This window comes from Hypanus sabinus, chromosome 1 (assembly GCF_030144855.1).
Source record: "Hypanus sabinus isolate sHypSab1 chromosome 1, sHypSab1.hap1, whole genome shotgun sequence".
NCBI classification, from domain to species: domain Eukaryota; kingdom Metazoa; phylum Chordata; class Chondrichthyes; order Myliobatiformes; family Dasyatidae; genus Hypanus; species Hypanus sabinus.
The window spans coordinates 789,027-809,480 of NC_082706.1; the positions used below are offsets into that span (position 1 = coordinate 789,027).

Consider the following 20,454-nt stretch of genomic DNA (forward strand, 5'->3'; position numbering starts at 1 on the left):
GAGTGACTAGTCTATAATTTGGCCTTTTCCCCTCTCTGCTTCCTAGAATGTTTGGTGCTTTATAAATCAGAACAATTCAAATTCTGAAAGATCAAAACAAACTCATTATAGTATATAACTATAGTAACAATTAGGTGGAATTCAGCAGGTTGAGCTGCATCTGAGGGTGGAAAGGAACTGTCAAAATTTAACCCAAAACAGTCACATCTCAACTCAATGAATTCCTCAAGCAGACTGTTGCTTCAGACTCTAGCACCTGCCATTGTTGTTTCTCTCATCTCTGAAATCACCACTTAACACTTTTGTTATTGGGACAAAGGGAATTTATTATCCTATTAATTTCACCACTATACTCATTAAAAAAAAGTTAACCATATAACCATATAACAATCACAGCACGGAAACAGGCCATCTTGGCCCTCCTAGTCCGTGCCGAACCCTTAATCTCACCTAGTCCCACCTACCCGCACTCAGCCCATAACCCTCCACTCCTTTCCTGTCCATATACCTATCCAATTTTACCTTAAATGACACAACTGAACTGGCCTCTACTACTTCTACAGGAAGCTCATTCCACACAGCTATCACTCTTTGAGTAAAGAAATACCCCCTCGTGTTTCCCTTAAACTTCTGCCCCCTAACTCTCAAATCATGTCCTCTAGTTTGAATCTCCCCTACTCTCAATGGAAACAACCTGTTCACGTCAACTCTATCTATCCCTCTCAAAATTTTAAATACCTCGATCAAATCCCCCCTCAACCTTCTACGCTCCAATGAATAGAGACCTAACTTGTTCAACCTTTCTCTGTAACTTAATTGCTGAAACCCAGGTAACATCCTAGTAAATCGTCTCTGCACTCTCTCTAATTTATTGATATCTTTCCTATAATTCGGTGACCAGAACTGCACACAATATTCCAAATTTGGCCTTACCAATGCCTTGTACAACTTTAGCATTACATCCCAACTTCTGTACTCCATGCTTTGATTTATAAAGGCCAGCGTTCCAAAAGCCCTCTTCACCACCCTATCTACATGAGACTCCACTTTCAGGGAACTATGCACAGTTATTCCTAGATCTCTCTGTTTCTCTGCATTCCTCAATGCCCTACCATTTACTCTGTATGTTCTATTTGGATTATTCCTGCCAAAATGTAGAACCTCACACTTCTCATCATTAAACTCCATCTGCCAACGTTCAGCCCATTCTTCTAACCGGCATAAATCTCCCTGCAAGCTTTGAAAATCCACCTCATTATCCACAACACCTCCTACCTTAGTATCATCGGCATACTTACTAATCCAATTTACCACCCCATCATCCAGATCATTTATGTATATTACAAACAACATTGGGCCCAAAACAGATCCCTGAGGCACCCCGCTAGTCACCGGCCTCCATCCCGATAAACAATTATCCACCACTACTCTCTGGCATCTCCCATCTAGCCACTGTGGAATCCATTTTATTACTCCAGCATTAATACCTAACGACTGAACCTTCTTAACTAACCTTCCATGTGGAACTTTGTCAAAGGCTTTGCTGAAGTCCATATAGACTACATCCACTGCCTTACCCTCATCAACATTCCTCGTAACTTCTTCAAAAAATTCAATAAGGTTTGTCAAACATGACCTTCCACGCACAAATCCATGCTGGCTACTTCTAATCAGATCCCGTCTATCCAGATAATTATAAATACTATCTCTAAGAATACTTTCCATTAATTTACCCACCACTGATGTCAAACTGATAGGTCTATAATTGCTAGGCTTCCTTCTAGAACCCTTTTTAAACAATGGAACCACATGAGCAATACACCAATCCTCCGGCACAATCCCCGTTTCTAATGACATATTAAAGATCTCCGTCAGAGCTCCTGCTATTTCTACACAAACTTCCCTCAAGGTCCTGGGGAATATCCTGTCAGGACCCGGAGATTTATCCACTTTTAAATTTCTTAAAAGCGCCAGTACCTCCACCTCTTTAATTGTCATAGGTTCCATAACTTCCTTACTTGTTTCCCACACCTTAGACAATTCAATATCCTTCTCCTTAGTGAATACCGAAGAGAAGAAATCATTCAAAATCTCTCCCATCTCCTTCGGTTCCACACATAGCTGACCACTCTGATTCTCTAAGGGGCCAATTTTATCCCTCACTATCCTCTTGCTTTTAATATAACTGTAGAAACCTTTCGGATTTACTTTCACCTTATTTGCCAAACCAACCTCGTATCTTCTTTTAGCTTTTCTAATCTCTTTCTTAAGATTCCTTTTACATTCTTTATATTCCTCGAGCAATTCCTTTACTCCATGCTGCCTATATCTACTGTAGACATCCCTCTTTTTCTGAACCAAATTTCTAATATCCCTTGAAAACCATGGTGCTCTCAAACCTTTAACCTTTCCTTTCACCCTAACAGGAACATAAAGATTCTGTACCCTCATAATTTCACCCTTAAATGACCTCCATTTCTCTATTACATCCTTCCCATAAAACAACTTGACCCAATCCACTCTCTCTAAATCCCTTCGCATCCCCTCAAAGTTAGCCTTTCTCCAATCAAAAATCTCAACTCTAGGTCCAGTCCTGTCCTTCTCCATAATTATATTGAAGCTAATGCTATTGTGATCACTGGACCCGAAGTGCTCCCCAACACATACATCTGTCAGCTGACCTATCGCATTCCCTAACAGGAGATCCAACACTGCCCCATCTCTAGTCGGTACTTCTATGCATTGTTGCAAAAAACTATCCTGCACACATTTCACAAACTCTAAACCATCCAGCCCTTTTACAGAATGAGCTTTCCAGTCTACGTGTGGAAAATTAAAATCTCCCACAATCACCACCTTGTGTTTACTACAAATATCTGCTATCTCCTTACACATTTGCTCTTCCAACTCACGCGCCCCATTAGGTGGCCTATAATACACTCCTATCAGTGTTACTGCACCTTTCCCATTCTTCAATTCCACCCAAATGGCCTCCCTAGAGGAGCTCTCTAATCTATCCTTCCAAAGCACCGCCATAAGATTTTCTCGGACAAGCAATGCAACACCTCCTCCTCTGGCCCCTCCTACTCTATCACACCTGAAGCAACTAAATCCAGGAATATTTAGTTGCCAATCACACCCTTCCTGCAACCATGTTTCACTAATAGCTACAACATCATAATTCCAGGTATCAATCCACGCTTTAAGCTCATCCACCTTTCTTACAATGCTCCTAGCATTAAAATAGATACATTTAAGATTCTCTCCATCTCCTCCTCTCTTTCCATCCCTAACAATGCATTCAAATTTATTATCCTTTTCTTTCTTCTCCCCTACATCTTTGGGCTGAACGCATCCCTTCTCCATCACCTGCCTTTCCTCCCTCACACACTGTCTATTTACTTGCTCCACTGGTGAACTAACCTCCTCTCCCATAGTCTCCTCAAATAGTCTCCCGCCCCCCCATCTTACTAGTTTAAAGTCCGCCCTGTAGCCCTAGCAAACCTCCCCGCTAGGATATTGGTCCCCCCTCGATTCAAGTGTAACCCGTCCTTCTTGAACAGGTCACTCCTGCCCCAGAAGAGGTCCCAATGATCCAGAAACTTGAATCCCTGCCCCCTGCTCCAATCCCACAGCCACACATTCATCCTCCACCTAATTCTATTCCTACTCTCACTGTCGCGTGGCACAGGCAGTAATCCCGAGATTACTACCTTTGCGGTCCTTCTTCTTAACTGCCTTCCTAACCCCCTATACTCTCATTTCAGGACCTCTTCCCCTTTCCTTCCTATGTCATTGGTACCTACATGTACCACGACCTCTGGCTCTTCACCCTCCCACTTCAGGATATCTTGGATGCGATCAGAAACATCCCGAACCCTGGCACCAGGGAGGCAAATTACCATCCGGGACTCCCGGTCACCTCCACAGAAACGCCTGTCTGAGCCCCTGACTATTGAGTCCCCTATTACTATGGACCTCTTTCTTCTGACCCTACCCTTCTGAGCTACAGGGCCATCCTCTGTGCCGGAGGCTCGGCCACTGTCACTCCCACCAGGTAGGCTGTCCCTCCCAACAGTACTCAAACATGAGTACTTATTGTCAAGGGGTACAGCCTCTTCCCCTTCCTGACTGTAACCCACCTATCTGCCTCCCGTAGTCCCGGAGTGACCACCTGCCTGTAACTCCTCTCTATCACCTCCTCACTCTCCCTGACCAGGCGAAGGTCATCGAGCTGCAGCTCCAGTTCCCTAACTCGGTCCCTCAGGAGCTGCAGTTCGGCGCACCTGGCGCAGATGTGGACGTCCAGGAGGCTCAGAGACTCCAGGATCTCCCACATCCGACACCGAGAACAACAAGCTGCCCTCACACTCATACCTCCCAAATAACTGAAAATACAAGAACTAAAAGATAAGCCTACTGTGCCCTCTTCTGCCTAAGCCCTCTGAGCCCAAGCCCTACACTCTGCTCCCGGCGCACGCCGCTGCCCGCAAACGAAGCTGCCCGCTTCTTAAGGCGGCGTTCTTTATATATCTTCCCTCCTTCCCGGGCCTCCTTCACGCGCCTGCGCAGTCCCGCCTCTCAGAACTCCGATCTGAGAAGCAATTGGACAATTTGAAAATGGCCGCCGCTGCACTTCCTCTCAAGCCTCGCTGTCCTCTTCCAAAAGAGAACTACCTCACTCAGTATCTCCTTTATATATCTTCCCTCCTTCACGCGCCTGCGCAGTCCCGCCTCTCAGAACTCCGATCTGAGAAGCAATTGGACAATTTGAAAATGGCCGCCGCCGCACTTCCTCTCAAGCCTCGCTGTCCTCTTCCAAAAGAGTTACTTTCTTTTAATTCTACCCTGAATAAGGGTCTTGGCCCAGAACATGGACTGTTCATTTCCATCGATGCTGCCTGACCTGCTTGTTCCTCCAGAAGTTTAATTAATTAATCATTTTATTTATTTAGCAATACAGCACAGATTAGGTAGAACCTTCAATCCACACTTCCCCCAACAGCTCCACAACCCTGATTAACCCTAGCTTAATCACAAGACACTTTACAATGACCAATTAATCTACCCGGTAAATCTTTGGACTGTGGGAGGAAACTGAACCTGGAGAAAACCCATGCATTCCACAGGGAAAATGTACAAAGACTCTTTAAAGACGGTACTGGAGTTGAACTCTGAAGTCCAGAATTCCCCAAACTGTATTAGCTTTATGTTAATCGCTATGATACGGTGGTGCCCATTTTGTGGGTGTTGCTCTGGATTTCAAACATCTGCAGGATGTCTTATATTCATCTCTTTATTACATAGAACAATACAGCACAGTACAGGCCCTTCAGCCCTCAATGTTGTGCCGACCCTTAAATCCTGCCTCCCATATAACCCCTCACCTTAAATTCCTCCATATACCTGTCTAGTAGTCTCTTAAATTTCACTAGTGTATCTGCCTCCACCACAGACTCAGGCAGTGCATTCCACACACCAACCACTCCAAGTAAAAAACCTTCCTCTAATATCCCCCTTGAACTTCCCGCTCTTTACCTTAAAGCCATGTCCTCTTGTATTGAGCAGTGATGCCCTGGGGAACAGGCGCTGGTTGTTCACTCTATCTATTCCTCTTAATATCTTGAATACCTCTATCATGTCTCCTCTCATCCTCTTTCTCTCCAAAGAGTAAAACCCTAGCTCCCCTAATCTCTTTTTTCACATCCTTTTATCCTCAACTTCGCAGCTTTTAGACCATAATACGTAGAAGCAGAATTACACCATCTGGCCCCTTGAATCTGCTCTGCCATTCAAACATGGCTGATCCTTTTTTTCTATCTCCTCCTCAACCCCAGTTCCTGGCCTTCTCCCTGTAACCTTTGATGCCATGTCCAATCTCTGCCTTAAATACACCCAACGACCTGGCCTCACAGCTGCATGTGGCAACAGATTCGACAAATTCACCATCCTTTGGCTAAAGAAATTTCTCCGCACCTCTGTTCTGAAAGAGCGCCCCTCTATCCTGAGGCTGTGCCCGCTTGTCCTAGACTCTCCCAACATGGGAAACATCCTTTCTACATCTATTCTGCCTAGGCCTTTCAGCATTCAAAGGTTTCAATGAGATCCCCCCTCATCATTCTGAATTCCAGCAAGTACAGACCCAGAGCCATCAAACATTCTTCGTATGATAACCCTTTCATTCCCAGAATCTTCCTTGTGAACCTCCTCTGGACCCTCTCCAATGCCAACGTATCTTTTCTAAGATGAGGGGCCCAAAACTATTCACAATACTCAGGTGAGGCCTCACCAGTAACTTATAAAGTCTCAGAATCACATCTCATCCCTGCTCCTGTATTCTAGACCTCTCGAAATGAATGCTAACATGGCATTTGCCTTTCTCACCACCAACTTAAGCCACAAGTTAACCTTCAGGGTGTTCTGCACAAGGACTCCTAAGTCCCTCTGCATCTCAGATTCCTAGATTTTCTCCGTTTAGAAAATTGTCTGCACATTTATTTCTACTACCAAAGTGCATGTCCATGCATTTTCCAACATTGTATTTCATTTGCCACTTTGTTGCCCATTCTCCTAATCTGTCTAAGTACTTCTGTATCCTACGTGTTTCATCAATACTACCTTCCCCTCCATCAATCTTCGTATCAACTGCAAATCCGGCAACTAAGCCATCTATTCCATTATCTATATACAGTATAAAAAGAAGTGGTCCCAATACCAACCCCTGCAGAACCCCACCAGTCACTGGCAGCCAACCAGAAAATGACTCTACGCTCTGTCCGCCAGAGAAAGCAGAATCTCCGAGCGGCCACATATTTTAATTCTACATCCCATTCCCATTCTGTTATGTCTATCCATGGCCTCCTCTGCAGTCAAGATGAAGTCACACTCAGGTTGGAGGAACAACTTATATTCCTTCTGGGTAGCCTCCAACCCGATGGCATGAACTTTGCTTTCCTCTAACTTACGTTAATGCCCCTTCTCCCCTTCTTACCCCATCCCTTATTTATTATTCCCCCCTTTTTCTCCTTCTTTTCTCTCCTTCCCTCTCACAATCCTTGCCTGCTCTCCATCTCCCTCTGGTGCTCCCCTCCCCCTTTCTTTCTCCCTAGGTCTCCCGTCCCAAGATCCTTTCCCTTCTCCAGCTCTGTATCACTTTCGCCAATCACCTTTCCAGCTCTTAGCTTCCTCCCTCCCCCTCCTGTCTTCTCCTATCATTTCGGATCACACCCTCCCCCTCCTACTTTCAAATCTCTTACTATTGTGGTGGCCCGCACACACGGGACTCACAACCGCCATTGGTTCACTTGGACTTTCATGTTGGCAGCGGTGTCACAGCCACTACTAGGGGCAGATTTCCTATGAGCCAACTGTCTCCTGTTCGACCTAAAAGGCCAGCATTTGGTCCACGCCAAGATGTTCCAGACTTTCTAGCTTGGAAAAGTCAAGCTTCCGGCCCTCCACCTGGATTCCGTGACCCTCTCAGGTAAAAAATTCACCAGGGTGTTGGCGGAATTCCCTCCATAGTCACTCCGCGGTTCTCCACGGCTGACCCCAAGCACGGCGTGCAGTACCACAACTCCATGCAAGGACCGCCACTGCACGCCCGAGCTTGCAGGTATTCACCTGACAAGCTCCACCTCACCAAGAAGAAGTTCCATAAGATGGAAGAGATGGGAATCGTACATTGCTCAGACAGCCTATGGGCATCCCTGCTGTACATGGTGCCCAAGTCCGCAGGAGGATGGAGGCCCTGCGGAGACTACAGAAGGCTCAACAATGCCACAACTGCCAACAGATACCCAGTACCCCACATCCAGGACTTCACAGCGAACCTGCATGGAGCGACCATTTTCTCAAAAATCAACCTGGTCAGGGGATACCATCAGATCCCAGTGCACCCCGATGACGTGCCCAACACAGCTCTCATCACCCCGTTCGGCTTGTTCGAATTCCTGAGGATGCCTTTCAGTCTCAAGAATGCAGCCCAAACTCTCCAAAGGCTCATGGACTCGGTGGGACGTGGCCTGGATTTCGTTTTCATTTACTTGGACGATATCCTGGTGGCCAGCAGTTCGCACCAAGAGCACGTGGCACATTTGCGCCAGCTCTGCCAATGCCTGAGTGACCACGGACTGGCAATCAATCTAGCGAAGTGCCAGTTCAGGCTGACAGAGATCGACTTCTTGGGCCACAGAGTCAACCGACATGGCGCAGTTCCCCTACCGGACAAGGTCCAGGCCATCCGCCAGTTCCCCAAGCCCAGCACGGTCAAGGGCCTGCAGGAGTTTGTAGGGATGGTCAACTTTTATCATCAGTTCGTGCCAGCGGCGGCACGCATCATGAGACCCTTGATGGCTGGCAAGGCCAAAGAAGTGGCATGGGACATGGAGTCCACGGCGGCATTCGAGCAGGCCAAGGAGGCACTGGCAAAGGCAGCCCAAGAGTCAATGTACTTATGGCGCTCACAGTTGATGCTTCCGACATGGCAGTCGGCAGAGTCCTAGAGCAGCTCCTCAAGGACCAGTGGAGACCACTCGCTTTCTTCAGCCAGCACCTATGGCCACCAGAGGTGAGGTACAGCGCTTTCGAGACAGTTGCTAGCTCTCTACCTGGCTGTCCGGCATTTACGGTACTTCCTCGATGGAAGGGAGTTCACCGTGTATACGGCCCACAAGCCCCTCACCTTCGCACTGGCCAAGGTATCGTACCCATGGTTGGCTTGGCAGCAGAGGCATCTGTCCTTTATTTCAGAATTCAACAGAGACATCTGCCACATTGCAGGGAAGAACATCATCTGCCTCCACTCAGAGGCATATCGTCCTCAGGAAGACTACACAGCACTGGCAGAAGCAAACAGTCGGATACCAAGATCCCGGCTTACCGCACTGCTGTTGTAGGGCTCCAGTTGGAGGACGTCTCCATCAGCCCGGCAAACCCCGACCCGTGGTACCAGCAGCATGGAGGCGCTGGGTGATCGACACGCTGCACGACCTGGCCCACCCGTCCATCCGGGCGTCCATCGAGCTGGTAGTGGACAGATTCATCTGGCACAGATTGCACAAACAGGTCAGACACTGGGCCAGGATCTGTGTACACTGCCAGACCGTCAAAGTTCAGCGACACGTGAAGGCTCCCCTCCAGCAGTTCCAGCCAATGCACAGGAGGTTCCAACACATCCACCTGGACATCATCTACCAGGGCGCCAGATATATCTGTACCATGGGAGACAGGTTCACCAGATGGACGGAAGCCGTACCGCTCGCAGACACGTCCACTGAGTCCTGCGCCAGGGCGCTCATTGCAAACTGGATCGCCAGGCTTGGCCTCCCAATGGACATCACATCCGACTGAGGGGCACAGTTCACGTCTGGTTTGTGGACAGCACTGACGCAGCTCCTGGGCACCCAGCTGCATCACACCACAGCGTACCATCCCCAGTCCAACAGTTTGGTAGAGCAATTCCACCGGCATCTCAAGTCGGCCTTGATAGCACGCCTCAGGGGCCCCAACTGGACAGATAAGCTTCCCTGTGTCCTACAAGGCATCCGCACAGCCCCCAAGGAGGACCTGGACACCTCCTCAGCGGAATTGGTCTACGATGCCCCCCTGACGGTCCCAGGTGAGTTCGTATCAGAGACCTGAGGTTCGGAAGAAAGTCCAGCAGCGGTACTAATGAAGCTGCGGGATAAGGTAGGGACCCTGGCACCGGTCCCGAACTCCAGGCATGGTCCCACACCATCCTTCACCCCTAAAACCCTCCGAGATTGAGTATGTTTTTTATTTGCAGGGGCATGCATGGGTCACCTCTACAGCGGCCGTACGAGAGACTGTTCAAGGTGATCCGGCACAACAGAACCATGTGTGTCGTGGAGGTAGGTGGCTGGGAAGAGTTATACAGTGGACCGCCTCAAACCGGCACACTTGGACATTGAGCATCCAGTGAGGGTACCTGCAGCACGCCGCACAGACTGGGGACTCCACTCCCCCGATGGACGTTTCTGGGGTGGGGTGTGGTGGCCCGCGCACACGGGACTCGAACCGCCATCGGGAGCCGTGGGCAGACACACGGTAGCACATTTGGAACTAACCACTCGGGGTGGACCTTCCAGGGACAGTCTGACGTCACGTCCGCCCTGCGGGTCGCAGGTGCTCATGGGAGGGGAGATTTAAGCACACGATTTTGAATCAGTAAAGGCACTCTGAGTTCAGCTCTCTCTGCCTCAGTCTGATTCTTTAGTAGCGCATTGTGCACGACTACACTATCTCCCCTTCCTGACGAAGGGTCTCGGCCTGAAACGTTGACTGTACTTCTTCCTATAGATGCTATCTGGCCTTCTGCGTTCCACCAGCATTTTATGTGTTGCAAGAATTCTTTTATTCCCACTCACTGCCTCCTACCAATCAGCCAATGCTCTAACCATGTTAGCAAATTTCCTGTAATACCATGGGCTGTAAATTGATAAGCAGCCTCATGTGTGGCACCTTGTCAAAGGTTTTCTGAGAGTTCAAAGTTACAACATCCACTGCATCCCATTTATCTATCCTACTTGTATTCTCCTCAAAGAATTCCAACAGGTTCGTCAGGCAGGATTTTCCCTGATGAAAACCATTCTGACGTTGTACTATCTTGACCTGTGTCACCAAGTACTCCATCACCTCATCCTTAATAATGGACTCTGACATCTTTCCAACCATTGAGGTCAGACTAACTGGTCTATAATTTCCTTCCTGCTGCCTTTCTCCTTTCTCAAAAGATGACAATAGATGACAGGTGCAGGAGTAGGCCTTTTGGCCCTTTGAGCCAGCACTGCCATTCAATGGCTGATCATCCACAATCAGTATCCCTTTCCTGCCTTCTCCCCATATCCCTTGACTCCGCTATTTTTAAGAGTTCTATCTAACTCTTTCTTGAAAGCATCCAGAGAATTGGCCTCCACTGCCTTCTGAGGCAGAGCATTCCATAGATCCACAACTCTCTGGGTGAAAAAGTTTTTCCTCAGCTCTGTTCTAAATGGCCTACCCCTCATTCTTAAACTGTGGCCTCTGGTTCTGGACTCCCCCAACATCAGAAACATGTTTCCTGCCTCTAGCATTTCCAATCCCTTAATAATACATTTTAATTCCACGTCCCATTCCCATTCTGAAAACCACCATTCAGGGCTCCAGACAGTCCTTCCAGGTGAGGCAACACTTCACCTGTGAGTCGGCTACTGTGGTATACTGCATCTGGTGCTCCCGGTGTGGCCTTTTATACGTTGGTGAGACCTGACGCAGACTGGGAGACCGTTTCGCTGAACACCTACGCTTGGTCTGCCAGAGAAAGCAGGATCTCCCAGTGGCCACACATTTTAATTCCACGTCCCATTCCCATTCTGATATATCTATCCATGCCTCCTCTACTGTCAAGATGAAGCCACACTCAGGTTGGAGGAATAACACCTTATATACCGGCTGGGTAGCCTCCAACCTGATGGCATGAACATTGACTTCTCTAACTTCCGTTTATGCCCCTCCTTCCCTTCTTACCCCATCCCTGACATATTTAGTTGTTTTTTTTCCCTCTCTCTGTCCATCACTCTGCCTGTTCTCCATCTCCCTTTGGTGCTCCCCTCCCCCTTTCTTTCTCCCGAGGCCTCCTGTCCCATGAAATTTTCCCTTCTCCAGCTCTGTATCACTTTCGCCAATCACCTTTCCAGCTCTTAGCTTCATCCCACCCCTCTGGTCTTCTCCTATCATTTCGCATTTCCCCCTCCCCCCACTACTTTCAAATCTCTTAGTATCTTTCCTTTCAGTTAGTCCCGACAAAGGGTCTCGGCCCGAAACGTCGACAGTGCTTCTCCTTATAGATGCTGCCTGACCTGCTGTGTTCCACCAGCATTTAGTGTGTGTTGTTCCTTTAATAATCTTATATGTTTCAATCAGATCCCCTCTCATCCTTCTAAATTCCAGTGTATACAAGCCCAGTCACTCCAATCTTTCAACATATGACAGTCCCGCCATCCCGGGAATTAACTTCGTCAACATATGCTGTACTTCCTCAATAGCAAGAATGTCTTTCCTCAAATCTGGAGACCAAAACTGAACACAATACTCCAGGTGTTATCTCACCAGGGCCCTGTACAACTGCAGAAGGGCCTCTTTGCTCCTATACTACACTCAACTCCCCTTGTTATGAAGGCCAACATGCCATTAGCTTTCTTCACTGCCTGCTGTACCTGTATGCTGACTTTCAGTGACTGATGTACAAGGACACCTAGATCTCATTGTACTTCCCCTTTTCCTAACTTGACACCATTCAGATAGTAATCTGCCTTCCTGTTCTTACCAAAGTGGATAACCTCACATTTATCCACATTAAACTGCATCTGCCATGCATCTGCCCACTCACCCAACCTGTCCAAGTCACCCTGCATTCTCTTAACATCCTCTTCATATTTCACACTGCCACCCAGCTTGTGTCATCTGAAAATCTGTTAATGTTACTTTTAATCCCTTCATCTAAACCATTAATGTATATTGTAAATAGCCGTGGTCCCAGCACTGAGCCTTGCGGTACCCCACTAGACACTGCCTGTCATTCTGAAAAGGATCCATTAATCCCTACTCTTTGTTTCCTGTCTGCCAACCAATTTTCTATCCCTGTTAGTACCCTACCCCCAATACTACGTGCCCTAATTTTGCCCACTAATCTCCTATGTGGGACTTTATCAAAAGCTTTCTGAAAGTCCAGGTACACTACATCCACTGGCTCTCCCTTGTCCATTTTAATAGTTACATCCTCAAAAAATTCCAGAAGATTAGTCAAGCATGATTTCCCCCTCGTAAATCCACGCTGACTTGGACCAATCATGTTACGGCTATCCAAATGTGCCGTTATTTCATCTTTTATAATTGACTCCAGCATCTTTTAAACGTTTAAGATAATTAAAGGATTTGATAGGATTGAGGCAGGAAATATGTTCCAGATGTTGGGAGAGTCCAGTACCAGAGGGCATGGATTGAGAATAAAAGGTCAGTTATTTAAAACAGAGCTGAGGAAGAGCTTCTTCTCCCAGAGAGTTGTGGAGGTGTGGAATGCACTGCCTCGGAAGACGGTGGAGGCCAATTCTCTGGATGCTTTCAAGAAGGAGCTAGATAGATATCTGATGGACAGGGGAATCAAGGGATATGGGGACAAGGCAGGGACTGGGTATTGATAGTGAATGATCAGCCATGATCTCAGAATGGCGGTGCAGACTCGAGGGGCCGAATGGTCTACTTCTGCACCTATTGTCTATTGTATCTTCCCCACCACTGATGTCAGGTTAACTGGTCTATAATTCCCTGTTTTCTCTGTCCCTCCTTTCTTAAAAAGTGGGATAACATTAGCTAACCTCCAATCCTCAGGAACTGATCCTGAATCTACAGAACATTGGAAAATGATTACCAATGCATCCACGATTTCTAGAGCCACCTCAAGTACCCTGGGATGCAGACCATCAGGCCCTGGGGATTTATCAGCCTTCAGTCCCATCAGTCTATCCAACACCATTTTCTGCCTAATGTGAATTTCCTTCAGTTCCTCTGTTACCCTAGGTCCTCTGGCCACTATTACATCTGGGAGATTGTTTGTGTCTTCCCTAGTGAAGACAGATTCAAAGTACCTGTTCAATTCATCTGCCATTTCCTTGTTCCCCATAATAAATTCACCTGTTTCTGCCTTCAAGAGCCCAAGTGGAATAACATTTGCAATTTTCCAGTCCTCTGGCACCATGCCAGAGTTCAAGTATATTTTTGAAAGATAATTTCAAATGCCACCATAATCTCTAACGCTACCTCTTTCAGAACTCTAGCGTACAGTTTGACTGGTCTGGGCGACTTCTGTACCTTTAGGTCTTTCATCTTTTTGAGCACTCTCTCTCTCTTGTAACAGTAACTGTACCCACTTCCTTCACAGACTACAACATCAAGTATACTGTTAGTGTCTTCTTCTAGCGGTCCTATATCCACTCTCATTTCTCTTTAACTTTTAACATACTTGAAAAAATTTTTACTATCCACTTTGATATTATTTGCTAGCTTACTTTCATATTTCATCATTTCCCTTTTAATGATTTTTTTGTTGCTCTCTGTAGGTTTTTAAAAACTTCCCAATCCTCTATTTCCCCACTAATTTTTGCTTTGTTCTATGCCCTTTCTTTTGCTTTTACAATAGCATAGACTTCCAAGTCAGCCAGGGTTGTACTATTTTACCATTTGAGTATCTCTTAACTTTTAGAATACATATGTCCTGCCCCTTCCTCATTTTTCCCCAGAAACACACGCCATTGCTGCTTTGCTGACATCCCTGCCAGCAGCTCCTTCTAATTTACTTTGGCCAACTCCTCTCTCATACCACTGTAATTTCCCTTACTCCACTGAAATACTGCTTCATCAGACTTTACTTTCTCCCTGTCAAATTTCAAGTTGAACAGTCATATTGTGATCACTGGTTCCTAAAGGTTCTTTTACCTTAAGCTCCCTTATCACCTCCGGTTCATTACATAACAGTACAGGCATTTCCCCCCCCCCCCCACAAGGTAGAGCGTTCCTATGAAACCTTTCTTAAGCTGAAATGGCAGAAAGCGATGAACCATTAACTTATATGGGGAAAAATTTTCGTAAAAGCAAAAATCCTCTTTGTACTCCGAAATCAGATTACTAATGTAGGTCTTTTGTAAAAGTGAAGTGGCGTGAAGTGAACATTCGTAAAGTGGGGGACACCTCTATAGCTGATCTTCTCGTACGCTTAATGACAAACTGCTTTAAAAAACTATCTCTTAGGCATTCAACAAACTCACTCTCGAGATCCATTACCAATCTGATTTTTCCCAGTTGACCTGCATGTTAAAATATCCCATGACTACCATAACATTGCCCTTTTGACTTGCTTATTCTATTTTCTGTTGTAACCTATGGTCCACCTCCCAGCCACTGTGGGGAGTCCTCGATATAACTGCCATCATCGTACTTTTACCCTTGCAGTTTCTTAACTCAACCCACAAGGATTTAACATCTTCCAATCCCATGTCACATCTTTCTACTGATTTGATGCCATTCTTTACCAGCAGAGCCCACACCACCCCTCTGCCTACCTTCCTATCCCTCCGATATAAGGATGAGTAACCTTGGACATTCAGCTCCTAACTACAACCATCCTTCAGCCACGATTCAGTGATGACCACAACATCATACCTGGCAGTCTGTAATAGTGCAACAAGATCACCCATCTTATTTCTTATACTATGTGCATTTAGATACAACACCTTGAGTACTGTATTTGCTATCCTTTCTGATTTTGCATCCCTAATGATTTGATACTCAGCCTGTTGGCTGTAACTAAGTCCCATCACCTGCCTGCCCTTCCTGATAATCTGCCTGCATGCTATCTTTACTTTTTTACCAACCGTCCTATCCTGAGTTCCTTCATACCGGTTCCCACCCCCCTGCCAAGTTAGTTTAAAACCTCCACATCTTTCACCATGAGATCAGGAAGATCATCAAGAGACAGGGACAAAGCATTGGATAATTGATGGCATGGTTCATTTTTCCCTTCTCCTCATACAGCAGTGATTTTTGCTACTGCTCATCAAAAGGTATTAACATAAGTCATAAACCTTGTCAGTTCAGACAGGCATTTCATTCAATGGAAAAAAGAGATTTTTATTTCTTTGTTCCACACATTTTAAATGTGATAATTTCACTCCTGAACTCCAGCAGTCATTTGAAGCACACATGTTATCCATGACCACACTGGTCTTCCTGGGTACTTACTATTTCCTCCCATGTCCCAAAACCCACAGGAATTTCAGAGAGCAGAAAGGTAGCAGAGGAAGGCAGCCAAAAGATTACGCACAATTGACCATTTCCTAAGTGTCTTTTCACTTAGTTTGTTTCTACACCTCATTGGTGTAGAAACAAACCCCCTCATTTCTAAAACAATCACATGACAAACCTCTTAAATGCACTTATTTATATGCACCTCTCTGAAGGGTATTGTACATAAAAATATTGCAGCTGTACAAAAGTCAAAGGTCAACAAGAGACTCCCATTGTGCCCTTACAATTGTGTACAAGCACCCCAAACTGAGGACTGCAGTCAATGCATGTTGGCCAATGAATAACAGACCTTATAAATTGTTCAGACGATGGTAGCCTCGGTGTAATTCAAGATGTTACTGTGATTCACACAGAGTTCTCTGTACTTTGTTTATATCCCATGATTTGCACTAATTGAACAATCACATTGCAGTATGGTCAGTTGACAGGAAAGGAGCTTTTAGATTCTTGTAGCAAAATCAACCATCATGGTTTTATAACATTTTGGACAGTCAGAAGTTATCATCCCAACTAACTGAATAAAAATATTTAAAGTAATTTTTAATTTCAGTTCTGGGACCTGGGCATTGTTGGCAAGCCCAGTATTTATTCCACATTTCTTACCACCTTCAGGAAGCTTTTAGTTTTTAAATTGTTGTAATGTTTATCTGGCAAAGAAATCCTGATGATGCTGCTTTTTAAGCAGTTCCATATTTACACCAAGGGACAATTGGGATCCAAAACACTTCTCCTAGCCAGGATAGTGAGTGAGTTGAATGGGAATTGACATATAACCTTTTATCCGCTGTTAAGGTCCTGCTATTTACAGTGTACGGTCCCTTTACAGGTGATCTCCCAAAGGATAACTCACACTTGACTGGATTCAACTCCATCTGCTATTTCTTTACCCAGATCTGCGATTAATCTATATCCCTCTATATTCCTGGCAATTATCTAACTAATCACAATGCCACCAAACTTCATATCATCTGCAAACTTACTAATCCGCCCATTTATATTTTCATTCAAGATTTTTTTTTCAGTGGCCACATTAGGTACATCCTGGACCCTAAATTGTGGACACAATTTAGGTTTGTGGTCATCTGTTGCTGTAGCCATTCCACATCAAGGTTCGACATATTGTGCATTCAGAGATACTCCTCTTATGGTGATTTGAGATACTGTTTTACCTCATCTGCGAAGGCTCGGAGGTGACTGGAAGGATGTTTTCTCTCCTTTTTTATTCTAATTTTATCCTCAAATGGACTGCCCAATCTCTCTTTTTTTTGGCTTTAGTTTAGTGTTTTTTTTTCCTTTTATATAATAAAATTTCCAATTTTTTATACGATTTGATAAGAGGAGTTGTGGTCTCTTGTTTGTATTTTTTTATATATATAGATAGATAGAGCTAGGGTGCCTAAGAAATGTGCACAGTACTGCAAGTACTGCATTTGTTAACATGTTTATAAATCTGGTGGGAGCAAAGGATGATGGGAACAGTGAGGATGGAATGCCGTGGGAGTGGTGTGGGACAGGAGGCACAGAAGGAATGCTTAGGGGTGGGGAATGGTGCGGGTGCAGGAACACCCACCCAGTCCTGAGACACTAGGCAAACAACATCTTACAGAATGACTCGCTGATGCTTCCCATTCTTTCTCCTCTCCCTGCCCTCTTCCCACTCTCAGTCCATAATACACCGATATCAGAGTAAAGTTTACCATCACTCACTTATGTGATATATAGACACCTATAGAGTTAGGAAGGTACTACTTTACAAAGCTCTGATCAGGCTACGTTTGGGCTACTGCATTCAATTATGGTCACCCCATTATAGTAATAATATTGAGACTTCAGAGTGAGCACATTAGTTCACCAGGATGTTGCCTGGAGTAAGAGGGTCTGTGCTGTAAGGAGAGTTTGGACAAACTTGGGTTGTTTTTAATGGAACAACAGAGACTGAGGAGTGATTGTAGGATTACATACATTACAGCACAGTACAGGTCCTTTGGCCCATCATGTTGTGCCTGTCAAAGTGTCTCTTAAATGTCCCTACTGTATCTGCCTCAGCCACCACAGTTGGCAGGGCATTTGATGCACCTACTGTTCTCTGTTTAAAGAAAACATACTGATGATATTCCCCTCCTCCCATACCTTCCTCCACTCACCTTAAAATTATGCTCCCTCACATTAACTATTTCCACCCTGAGAAAAAGTCTCTGGCTATCTGCTCAATCTTTGCCTCTTGTACACCTCCATCAAGTCACCTTTGCTCCAAAAATCCCTATATCACTCAACCTATCCTCACAAAATATGCCTTCTAATCCAGGCAGCCTCCTGGAAAATCTCATCTGCACCATCTCTAAATGTTCCACATCCTTCCTATAATGAGGTTTTCTAGAGCTGCAACATCACCTCGTGGTTCTTGAACTCAATCCCCTGACTAATGAAGGCCAACACACCGTTCACCTTCTTAACTATCCTATCAACTTGTGTGGAAACATTGAGGGATCTAAGGACACGAACCCTCAAGAACCCTTTGTTCCTCCACATTGTGAGAGGCAGAGATAGAGCAGATAGACAGTTATCTTTTTCCCCCAGTGTGGAAATGTGTTACACTAGAAAGTATGATTTAAGGTGAGAGGTGGCAAGTTCAAAGGAAACAGGCAGGGCAGGTTCACCCTCCCCCCAAGAATGGTGGGTGTTTGGAATAGACTGTCAATAGTGGTAGAGGAGGCAGATTCAATAGAGGGGATTAAGTGGCTCCTAGGAAGGTGGATGAGTATACATGAATGTGTGTGTAATTTTTAAATTGATTCTTTTGAATTTCTTTGTTCTACTGTGAATGCCCACACAACAATGAATCTCAGGGTAGTTGATATATACATAGTTTGATAACAAATTTACTTCAAACTTTAAAAATGGAGGATTAGGGACATTGTGTAGGGAGAAGGGATTAGTTTTGTTCTTCCAGCACAGGGTAGGCCACAAGGCTTGTGTCTCTGCAGCACACACCCATTCAAGAGTTTAGCAGACCAGGCAGCATCTATGGAAAAAAGAGTACAGTCAATGTTTTGGGCTGAGGTCCTTCAGCTGGACACGCCAAAAGGTCTTGGACAGAAAAATTAACTGCAAGTCCTACTGAAAGGTCGCCCCCGGGAAACATCGACTGTATTCTTTTCCACAGATGCTGCCTGGCCTGCTGAGTTCCTCCAGCATTTTGTGTGTGTTGCTTGGATTTCCAGCATCTACAGATTTTCTCTTGTTTGTGTTTTAGGCCTATGCCTCTACTCTGTTTTGAACTGTTCTACATAAAGCATTCTAAAATGCAGGGACGATCTGATCCCAACTTTAACAGGAAAATTCAGGAAACCAGAAAAACACACAATATAATCAGATCCTCGAATTTAATTGTACACATTTCATTCACCGTTCCCCGGCGTGTTTATTTTTTAAAACATAAACATTCTGTAATCGTTCGGAAATGAAGAGCTGGGGACCCTCAGTCTGGGGACTGAAGCTCATTACCTGGGCGACAGGTAAAGTCAACTGACCTCAACGGGAAAGCAAACATTAAATTAACCCAGTAAGAAATTATCATTTATTCCAAATTCCGAAAAGATAAGGATGTTTTTCAGAAATATTTACATCCGTCCATATTTCAGATTTGTTCTAAAGTTATCTACTGTTTCCGTAGGAGGATCTAGTCCCTTCATTCAATGCGATGACATGTCCTGGCTGTAAGCGAGTGGATGCGAGTCGGACTAAAAACTTAGAACAAACACAACTCGTCAGTGACTGAAATAAGTCTGTGAAACAAACTGAAAGAACTGCTTGTCACTGAAATGCACCCAGTTACCCATCCGAATCGACAGTGTAGACTTCACGATCAAATTTAAACACGAATTAGCAGAATAGTTTATTGTGCTACCTCAGTACCGCTTAATAACTTTTAAGTCAAAAAGTGAAATCTTACCTTCGAGGATGTAAAATGTTCGTCAATATTTCTAAATGAAAATGGCTGCCTACTTTTATATGAAAAGTCTGGGCGGGGACATCTCCGTGGAGCCAACGAGCAAGCTGTGCGTGACGGGAAAAGTCCAGCAAACACACTGAGCGCACGTTGGTCTCTTAAACCAATTGTAACACAAGCATTATTCTATATAAAGTAATTTTGTGTAAAAGTCGTGGGAATCAAAAGGGGAGAACAGACAGAAACATTATTTTATCCTCAGAAGAGAGCATTTGCCAGGTACTGGGAAGAAGTCCCGTGAGGTGGGATTGCCAACAGATGTCGATTATGCTGCGGTGTCCGGGAACTGAGCATAACAGTATGTTCCTGGATTCCACTGGAAGTAGAAACCAAACGAAAACAATTTAAAACATTATGCATTTCTTTAGTGATAAAAATAGAGGAGTTGATCAGTTTAACAGGATGGTGTGGGTAGGGGAGAAGGTTTTTCAATGAAATTCCTCCACTGAGATTCCTAATCAATTGTAATTGCGCTGTGGAGATTTTGGGCTGCCTCATTCCTTAGAACCATCAGGGTGGTAGGACATCATTACACATTGGGTCACTCACCCCACACAGGATATGGACTTCTGGAGAAAACCTTGTTC

General features: G+C 45.2%; 1 protein-coding gene across 2 annotated transcripts in view; it reads right to left on the minus strand.

Moving 5' to 3' along the window:
• Window positions 1–19,919, minus strand: part of LOC132386487 (annexin A4-like) — a 137,644-nt gene extending 117,725 nt beyond the window's left edge. Inside the window, exon 1 of one of the 2 annotated variants that reach the window (XM_059958856.1) lies at window positions 19,811–19,919. Coding sequence is in view for 1 of the 2 variants with exons in the window: in XM_059958805.1 (XP_059814788.1) it covers window positions 19,483–19,492 (10 nt within the window). In the remaining variant the exon portion in view is untranslated. Of the gene's footprint in view, window positions 1–19,482; window positions 19,508–19,810 lie in introns of those variants that run through there. The other variant, XM_059958805.1, reaches the window with a different exon arrangement.
• Between the last annotated feature and the right edge of the window lie 535 nt (window positions 19,920–20,454).